The 10,275-nt window shown below is 41.1% G+C and overlaps 1 protein-coding gene across 1 annotated transcript in view; it reads right to left on the bottom strand.

The window, feature by feature from the left end:
• Nucleotides 1–10,275, bottom strand: part of LOC308105228 (transient receptor potential cation channel subfamily M member 5-like) — a gene marked incomplete at its 5' end in the record, with an annotated part of 71,636 nt that overhangs the window by 49,867 nt on the left and 11,494 nt on the right. The window contains 5 exons of the mRNA XM_080455864.1: nucleotides 613–758; nucleotides 2,386–2,581; nucleotides 3,407–3,560; nucleotides 3,958–4,019; nucleotides 6,822–6,887. Coding sequence (XP_080311990.1) covers nucleotides 613–758; nucleotides 2,386–2,581; nucleotides 3,407–3,560; nucleotides 3,958–4,019; nucleotides 6,822–6,887 — 624 coding nt within the window. The remainder of the gene's footprint in view (nucleotides 1–612; nucleotides 759–2,385; nucleotides 2,582–3,406; nucleotides 3,561–3,957; nucleotides 4,020–6,821; nucleotides 6,888–10,275) is intronic.

The raw sequence follows: 10,275 nt of genomic DNA, 5'->3' as shown, positions 1-10,275 counted from the left end.
TTGGCCCAAGACACATAAACAAGTGACTTAGGCCCAAAAAATGGCCTATTTTAGCCTAAGTCACACTAGGGAGATAGGCCATTATAAGGGGAGGGAACAGCATGATCCTTTTCAATTAGGAGATAAGGAGATAGGCCATTTACCAGAGGTGGCCAGTGTCATGAGGAGCTGACTTGGGCAAATATATCATTTTCCTAAAAAAAATGACTTAGGCCATTAGTTTAGCAAGGTGACGATGTGCTTCTGGTGAGTCTAAGATGGGGGGAGGGGGGAGGGGGGGGGGGTCACATGTTAAGGCTGAATTGACTCAATATGGATCCAAGACAGGAAGTTAAGAGTATATTTAATTCATAAAGGCTCCATATTTACTAAACTAGATCCTAACTCATTTTTTCAAAAACAATGAAATCACATTATGATAACAGTATTTATTATTATTAGAGAGTGGCAGAAACATAATAAAAAGGACATTTAATATCAGTATATATTAGTATGGTACAGTACAGTTACAGTACAGATAGTAGAGTTTGATAGAATGATACTTTTATGAAGATGATTAATTAGGTGGAGGAAAACACTTTGTAAACAGTGTATGTGTGTTTGTATAAATACCTGAGAGACCAACTGCTCTCTGTTGTTCACACATCCCCAAGGAGTGATGCCCACCGCTCTGACACAGTAACTGTCCCTCCTCGCCTCTCCTACACATCTCCCCACGCCTTCATCAAAGCCTTCTGTCAGTATCCAGCTGTTGCCTCCTGGATATGTGTGTGTGTGTGTGTGTGTGTGTGTGTGTGTGTGTGTGTGTGTGTGTGTGTGTGTGTGTGTGTGTGTGTGTGTGTGTGTGTGTGTGTGTGTGTGTGTGTGTGTGTGTGTGTGTGTGTGTGAAATATGTAATATGTTAGTCAATGAGATAAAGAGGGAGAGCGTTAGTGTGTTTTGGTGGTAGAAACAGAGAGAGAGAGAGAGAGAGAGAGAGAGAGAGAGAGAGAGAGACAGACAGACAGACAGACAGACAGACAGACAGACAGACAGACAGACAGACAGACAGACAGACAGACAGACAGACAGACAGACAGACAGACAGACAGAACTTTAACATACGTGGAATGAGGATGAATTCTGTATCAATCATTACATCATCATCAACATTCTACTGACCTCTTCAGACAATTATAACTCCATTCATTAACTGGATTATGATGTGAAATACATTATTTAATATTCACTATTTCATAACAATTTCTGTCATTAGTCTGTCTGTCTGTCTGTCTGTCTGTCTGTCTGTCTGTCTGTCTGTCTGTCTGTCTGTCTGTCTGTCTGTCTGTCTGTCTGTCTGTCTGGTCAGCATCATGCATGATGCCATCAGACCATAAAGTAGCTTCACTAGTTGTTTTCTCCACTTGTGTTATACTTATATGTTGAACTTCAGTTTTATAATGGAAGTCAATGGAGCCGTGTTCAGGCTGAACCTTTGTCCACATTGTCATATTATGTCATAAATATAAGATTCTATATGGATCCTGACAGACATATTTAAAGGTGCAATATTGTTTGTTAAACTAAGAGTTAAATAGCTCTATATTGTGATAGTAATCATTACTAGAGTGTTTGTTCAGTAACAGTGTTAAATAGATCTATATTGTGATAGTAATCATTGCTATAGAGTGTTTGTTCAGTAACAGTGTTAAATAGCTCTATATTGTGATAGTAATCATTACTATAGAGTGTTTGTTCAGTAACAGTGTTAAATAGCTCTAGAATTGTGATAGTAATCATACCTATAGAGTGTTTGTTCAGTAACAGTGTTAAATAGATCTATATTGTGATAGTAATCATTGCTATTGAGTGTTTGTTCAGTAACAGTGTTAAATAGATCTACATTGTGATAGTAATCATTGCTATAGAGTGTTTGTTCAGTAACAGTGTTAAATAGATCTATATTGTGATAGTAATCATTGCTATAGAGTGGTTGTTCAGTAACAGGAGTCTCCATGTCTCTCCAGCTCTTTCATGAACAGGTTGGGATACTAATTTAATCCAATCAGGAGAGAGAACTCATACAGGATACACATTTGAAACAGGAAGTGATGACACAAAGAAGTTCAGGATAGAGAATCCATTCATCAGCTTTTTATTTTATAGTGTTCAAGATCCAATGTTGTCTGCTCACTTCTTTGTGTCATCACTTCCTGTTTCACTTGTTTATCCTGAGTATGAGTTTGTCACACGAGCGCACATACACACGCATGTGCACACTCAGACACACACACACACACACACACACACACACACACACACACACACACACACACACACACACACACACACACACACACACACACACACACACACACACACACACACACACACACACACACACACCTTTCTTCAAGGCTTTGACCAGTCCCTGTCTGATGACCTTCTGAACCCAGGGGTTGACCTCTGCACTGCCTTGTCCTCCCACCACAGACACCACCATGTCGTGTGTGCCCAAACCCCACCCATCATCTTGGCCCCTCCTCCTTGTCATCAGGTCGTAGATAAGGGAGGGTTCAGTGTCTGATGACAGACGCAGGAACTAGGTGATCAAAGAGACAAATCAGAAGATGACAGTGATGATGATCAACATAAATACACTCTCATCTTTCATATCAAGAGAGGCGGGGTTTACACACTCATTTATAGCCTTATTGTCTATTCTAAAGGGTTAGGGTTAGTTAAGTTGTGTGTCTGCGGGTACAGCTTTGAATTGTACTTGCGTGCGTGTGTGTGCGTGTCTGTGCGTGCGTGCGTGCGTGCATGCATGTGTACGTGTACGTGTACGTTCGCGCGTGTACGTGTGCGTGTGCGTGTGTGTGTGTGCGTGTGTGTGTGTGACGCGTGTGCGTGTGTGTGTGTGTGTGTGTGTGTTAATGGTGTATTTGGAGGATTCAATGACATCATCCTCAGGGACCTTAAAGGAGTAGTTCACCCCAAAAATGACTTGAAGCATGAATTCATGGAGATTATTTAGTTTTTGACGCATTCCTGAGACAATAATTTTAGTTCCGGAGGAAAGATGCTAATGTATCCCGGTAGGAGACTCTTTGTGTCTCCTACCGGATACACAGTCATCAAATTATTGTCTCAGGAATGCGTCAATAAGTAAATAATCTCCCTGAATTCAAGGCTTCATGGGGTTTGTGATTGATAAAAAATAAGTCATTTTTTTTGTGAACTACTCCTTTAAAGCAACAACAACCTTATGATCAAACTAAATATGTTTTACTCTGATGTACGGTACTACAGTATGTGGAAAACTTTAATGTTGCATCTCTTGACTGAATAATGTTAAATAGATGATGTAAGACAGAGTATCATGAACCACAGAGAACATTGATCACATTGTCAGTCAGATACTTACATGTTTGGACCATATGTCTCCCTTAATGTTCAACTCTCCAAAAGCATCAGTGGGCCGTTCAGAGGAGTGCAGCTCACTGGTCCACTCAGTGTCCACAGCTGTGTTGATGTGTGTTGAATGATCTCTGGGACGTCCACACTGACACCGTCCATCACTGACGACACAACAGGACAATACATCAATATCTGGGGACCCCCAGGGGTCCTTGAGGGGGTTCCAGGGGGTCCCCAGCAAAATGAGGAAGACTTTAAACTCTTAAACCCTAATTAAATGTTCAGCTATTCAAAAACAGCTGATCTACAACGCAACACTTTGTAGATCAGCTATTTCTGAATAATGTAACATAATGACAAAGGTCCTGGCACTATGTATTTTCAGATGGGGGTCCTCAGCCTCAGCTACACATGGGGGCTGTGACATGAAAATGATTGAGTAACTGAATTAGACATCCTGTCATTCAATCATCACATTATCTATTCTAATCAGATCACTTTGTTTCCAATAACTTCTCTGTTCGGTTTAGTGTGTTGTAATAATGGAGGTTTGTTTACCTGGAAGAATCTGCTATAAAGGTGTTACACTCTCTTTTCTTGAAGTGTTCTAGTATCCAGCTCTGAAAACATATTAGACACACATTATGGGATGTTATTACAGCTCACTGCAATCAATATGTTTTTCTATGTTATTCATGGGATATATCAGACATGTAAAACATGGACATTTATATTTTGGAAAATCAAACGTCCAATAAATATAGAACATATGGTGAAAATTCATATAAATGCAGGTTTTACAATGTTTGTTTGTCCCATGTAATGTAATGTAACGTGTTACAATGTAATGTAACTTATAACTTTACAAAGTGCCAAACCGGAGTAAACTTCAGCAAACAACAAGGCAAGAGTAAAAGTAAAAGTAAATGGAGTGTAAAGAAAAGTTAAAAAGCGCTATAATGTAACTATAGCAGGTAAACATCAAACCTAGCATGTGTCTGAACTACAAACCATCTAGCATAGGTTACTTAGCATCAGTGGACAAGCAAAAAACATACATACTAGAGATGCACCGATCGTGGTTTTAGCCGCGGATAACCACAGTTTTGGTGGATTTGGGTCAATCAATTATTATTATTAATTAATATTGGATAAACCGTGGGTGAAATAATTCGGGAAATAAATGAATGACATCTATCTATAGGCCTATTATAGCTTTTAAAAAGCTATAAAGTGTGTTTGCAGTATTTTAATATTACGTAATTTATTTTCCATCATGCACAAATTAGCCGCCTACACGTGCTTTGCGTGCACTGTGTTATTGTTGTTTGGAAGCGGAAGGAGGACCCCTTGCCGGTAAAGGCAGCTAATGCTATAGTGAGAGAGATTTAAAACAAAACTAGAAAAAGTGCTCCTCAGCGCACAGGTGTCCACCAGGTCAGGTAGGTTAGTGTGGGCCAGCAATGTTCAGAATTTGCCAGTCAGGCTGGAATGTGAGAAATCGGACGGATCGGATCGCATATGTACTGATTTGCGTGATGTTTGGATACATTTGTAAGAGTAATATTAAAAAATGTTTTGCAAAAATCGGCCTCCTGGTGGCGCTATAATAGGGCAATGTTGAAAGGGAGTCATTTGTTCCTCAACGTAGTGCGAGTGTGCGTGCACATTTTCACCGCAATCGGACCCTTACGTTCTTGATTTGCAGCATTTTATTCAAAACGGGCCACTCCTGCAAACTTTAGATTAGCCAAGCAGGAAAAATCAAACAGATCTGTCTTGATCACATCAACAATAGAGATCATGTGTACCGATTTGCGTGAAATTTGGATAAAATCTGAATTAAACCTGAGTAATATCCAAACATGTGTTTTACATAAATTGGTCTCCTGGTGGCGCTATAAAAGGTAGAATGAAATGCAGGGCAAAGGTTTTTCCTTAGCCTCTAGGGAGTGCACATACAAAGTTTTACACAGATCGGTGCAGTTATAGGTAAAAATATGAATTGGCCTGTTATAGCGCCACCATGAGGCTGATTTGAACATTTACAAGTGGCATTTCTTCCTCAGTCTAGTGAGGATGTGTGTGCAAAATTTCATGGAAATTGCATGCTGTGTTCATGATTTGAGGCATTTTGTTCAAAACGGAGCACTCCTGCAAACTTTGGAAGCCATTCTTAGCCAATCAGGATGGAATATGAAAAATCCGAAAGATATATTTTGTTTAATGACTATAGATATACTGTGTACCGATTTGTGTGATGTTTGGATACAATCTGTAGGAGTACTGTCAAAAAATGTGTTTGCAAAAAGCGGCCTCCTGGTGGCGCTATAACAGGCCCATGTGAAAAGTTTGGGGCAAAGGTTCTGAAATGACATCCAGGGAGTGTGTGCACAGTTTCGTTGCGATCAAGCCAACAGTGCCGGAGATTAGCTGATCACAGACGGAGGGGGTGACGGACACACATACACACGGACACACACACACACACACACACACACACACACACACACACACACACACACACACACACACACACACACACACACACACACACACACACACACACACACACGGCGTGACAGGGTGCAAAACATAGCCTCGTTCATGCCTTTCGCTCCTGGTGGAGAAAATAAAACGAAGGGAGGAATAACAGTTTGGTGTGGGAGTGATTTAGTGAGGTTCTTAACCCTGTTGATCACTGGATATGTCTTATGAAAAGTTGTGATGTGAGAAAGTGATGGGAGACGGAGGGCTTGCTGTTACCATGGATATGTATTGTATACAGTCACTACAGAGGTGAATATAATCCCATGTGCATCCCTGTGGTGCGGTTGGTGCGGAATTATAAATAGGATGATAAAATCAATGCGGTTGGATGGCGGATGGATAATGAACGTTTACACGCGGATTCGGGTGACGAAAAAGCCCATCCGTGCATCACATTATAGGATGAAATGGCAGTGACAGCATTTTTATTTTCAACATTAGTTCCTTTTCTACATTCCCTGAGGTATTTAAAGGTTACAACTGCACGGTTTTCAGATGAAAACGTTTATTGTCGGTGTAAACCTTGATGTCCAAAACCGCTACTTTTCAGGAAATAAAAAATAAAAATACCTGTGTTCTAATGGATCAAATGTAGTTATTATTTCATCACAAGCTCATATTAATACTTTTCATTGTTGAATATTTATAAAATCCACAGACACACTTTCACACACAAACAAAAAAAAGCTAAAATAGCAGATCTACAAGCTCACAACGCATTGCAACGCTGTGCGTTATGAGTTTGTGCTTCCTTTGTGTGACACTAGTCTGGGGAAGTAGGACATTAATTTACAGGAGGGGTGAGGGGGAAACATAACAAATGACATACAGAGATATGAGGTTTCTGCCAACAGCAATGATTATATTCTGACCTGGGGTGGGGGCTGGGGTGGGGGCTGGATGGACCTCAGACGGTGTTCCTCATGAAGCCCAGTGGACTGACAGGCAGAGCACAGGTTATAGTCAGGACACACTGTACACTTATACCTGATCCCGAATATATCTCCCTTACAGCCGTCACAACACACATCAGGGTGCTGCATGCTGCATGCATCTGGCAAACAAAACAAGAGGAAATGTATGTATCAGTATTGAGTCTATTACTAGATAAAGTGCTCCTTGGAGCACAGGTCTCCACCAGGGCATGCAGGTAGCTAAAATTGACCTCATGGTGGCGCTATACCAGGACAATCTGAATACTTTTGAATGGAGGTTCTTCCTTGGCCTACTGGGAGAGTGTGTTCAAATGTTCTCACTGATGGGTCCAACAATGCTTGTGGCATTATGTGCCCCTCCTGAAAAGGCTTTGTCAGGTTTTCAAATTCCATTTTGTTTTACTACCATTAGCTTTCAGATACATCTTGATAACATGACTTCAGGGATAATAATGTGTACCAATGTGGGTGAGGTTTGGACAACATTGGTAGGAGGTTTTTTTCTTCTCTGTGTATATTTACTGTTTCCGTCTAGTCTGTCTGTCTGTGTTTCCTTGTTTTTCTGCCCGGTTGTCAGTTTTACAGCTAGTTGTCTGCCTGTCAGCTAGTCTGAGTGCTGTCTGTTGGCTTTGTTTATGTTTCAGTGTCTGTTTGAATGTGCTTGTCCTTGTGTCTGTCATCTCGAATTTCCGTATGCGTGTTTCTGCGTACCTGGTTTTGTATGCTTCTCCCTGTTCAGAACCCAAGATATGATAGCCTGATTATCAGACTGAAGCTGCGTGGAGCTTCAGTCTGAAATTGGCTCCAGTGTCGGGGATTACAAGGGGGAGGGGATTAGAAATTCCCTAAACCAATCCTAAGGTATCCCCACGCCCACCTCCGCCTCTCATTGGACAACGCATTTTGTACCGGAGAAGTCCTAGGTTCACATTTACAACTCCAGACCAAGAGGCAGTCCACTCAGAGAGTGGGCGGGGTCTATGGTATGGAACCAGGCTAAAGATATGATGATTTGAAGATTTGCTGGGGAAGCGTTGCTGCACAACGGTGGGGCCAGTGATCTTGAAAAGCCACGGTGGCAAATTTCCCTTAATGTCTGATTAATAATCTTTGCAACTTCAATAGGGCTTCACACTGCTGCAGTGCTCGGGCCCTAATGATAGTTAGTGTCTCTGGAAAGATACATACCTTCACCTCCCGTCTGGGAACTTGCATCCGTGTCTGCTTTCTTTAAGACAAAGAAGAGAGAGAAGGGGTATCAATATAATAGTAGATCTGTGTATGAAGATTGAGGATGCTATTAAAGGTATCATGACATTCATTTTCACTTTTTTTATTTTCAATGTTTTATTTGGGGTTTTATGACCTCAATTACACCCAAAAAACCTGAACTTAGAACATTCAGTGGATTTTCTCTGGTCTGGGGTTTTCTGAATAATTAGGCTGAAAAGTAATCTGAGCTTGGCCCTTCGACAGTGAGGTCACAGTCGATTAATCCCGCCCACTCTCCTCCTCGCCCCTCCCCTCCCCTATCCTTTCCTTTGGGGGGGGGCGGAGCAGAGGCGATGATTGACAGGCAAAATCCCTCACCAGCGACACCCGCAGGCAAAGATTTCTTTTTTTATTGCAGTTGAAAAGGCTTTAGAAATGTGAGAGAAAAACACCTGCCATTGATCACTGGAATGGAATTTTCACTTAAAACTTTTTGTACACTTTTGAAGGACCAGGACAAAGACTTTGAATGTGGTGTAAAAGTGAATGTCATTAAACCTTTAACACGATCTACCATCTATCTACGATCTGCTTAACATGCAACTTTCATTCTATCTCACCAAATTCCCCTGACTGCCGAACAAGTGACCCGACTAGTAGGACTCTCTATTACAGCAACAAGGACACAATGCTCTTCCGGCTTCACACCCATGAACTGTATGATAATTATGTCACCCAGACACACCTTTACTAATGGTGGTACTTTCTGATAACAAACTGTCACTACACCTTCTTCAGTAAAACCAAATCCATTCTCTTTGGGACCAAACATTCCCTCAGTCTGATGAATGTAAATGACTTCAGTCGATGACACAGTTATCTCTAGCAAATAATATAATACAAATACCTGACAGGTGAAACCATGGCAACCAAGGTGATCAAAAGAGTCAATCAGAGAAACAGATTTATGGTCAGAATGTCCTCTCTTGTCTACTAAAGCGCTCTCAGGACTCTTATATTTGTAGCTGCTCTGACAGTGACGGCTGATGATTAGGTTGTTTAAGACCGGGAATGCATCTGTGTGTCATTTTAAGATTTATTTGGCTATAAAAAAATAGCCAAAAGTATAAAATATGGATAAAGTGGTTACACAAAAATAGCAGATCTACAAGCTCATAGTGCGGCATTGAGTGCTGCACTATGAGCTTGTAGATCTGCTATAAGAATCGCGAAAATGTTTGCAAATCTTTGATTATATATATTTTTTTTTAATCGTAAACTTTTTCACTCAAATCTTTGCTTCTGGGGGGTCCCTGGAACAACATATTTTGAGATGGGGGTCCGCGGCCAAATACATATAATTTTGGGGGTCCTTGACATGAAAAAAGTTTATAGCAACATAAATGTTTTCAACAAACTGTTAGGATTTAGAAGACATTTTATAGAATCCTCCCAGAAGCAAAGATTCGAGTTAAAAATGTTTGCTTTAAAAAATATATAAATATATTCAAAGATTTGCACACATTTTCCAGGATTCTTCAAAAAATTGCAGATCTACAAGCTCATAGCGCGGCACTCGGTGCCGCACTATGAGCTTGTAGATCTGCTATTTTTGTATAGCCCAAAGAAATGTAAAAATGACAGAGACGTGTTCCTGGTCTTAATGGGTTAATGGAGAGAAGACGTGCATCAGAGAAAAGTTACTTATTTTCCTAACCCTGATTTATACTTCATGGTACGATGGTGTTGCACACTGAATAGCCATTTGATCTACAAGCTCACTGAAGCTCATAATGCATTGCAGTCTAACACGTTGTGAGCTTGAAGATCGGTTACTTATTAGACTCATAAATCAGACAGACGGCTGTCAGACACAGAGGCAGACAAAAGCCTGATGTGTATTTTGTCACAGAGCGGTGTTCCACACTGAACATAGCAGATATGCAAGACCAGAATGCAACCCGGCTGCCATGCGTTGTGGGTTTGTAGATCTTCTGCTGTGTGGTCGGTGCGCGACCGTTGTACTGTCAAAGTATAAATTACAGGCAGCAGCAGCCAGCGAGAAGTGAGACAGTCAGGGGGAGAGAGACAGAGAGACAGTCAGGGGGAGAGAGAGACAGAGAGACAGAGAGACAGAGAGACAGTCAGGGAGAGAGAGACAGAGAGACAGTCAGCGGGA

This window comes from Gymnoscopelus braueri, assembly GCF_963280865.1.
Source record: "Gymnoscopelus braueri genome assembly, chromosome: 17".
In the NCBI taxonomy this organism is placed as follows: domain Eukaryota; kingdom Metazoa; phylum Chordata; class Actinopteri; order Myctophiformes; family Myctophidae; genus Gymnoscopelus; species Gymnoscopelus braueri.
The sequence above is the reverse complement of the archived record's forward strand: the minus strand, read 5'-3'. Positions and strand labels throughout refer to the sequence as shown.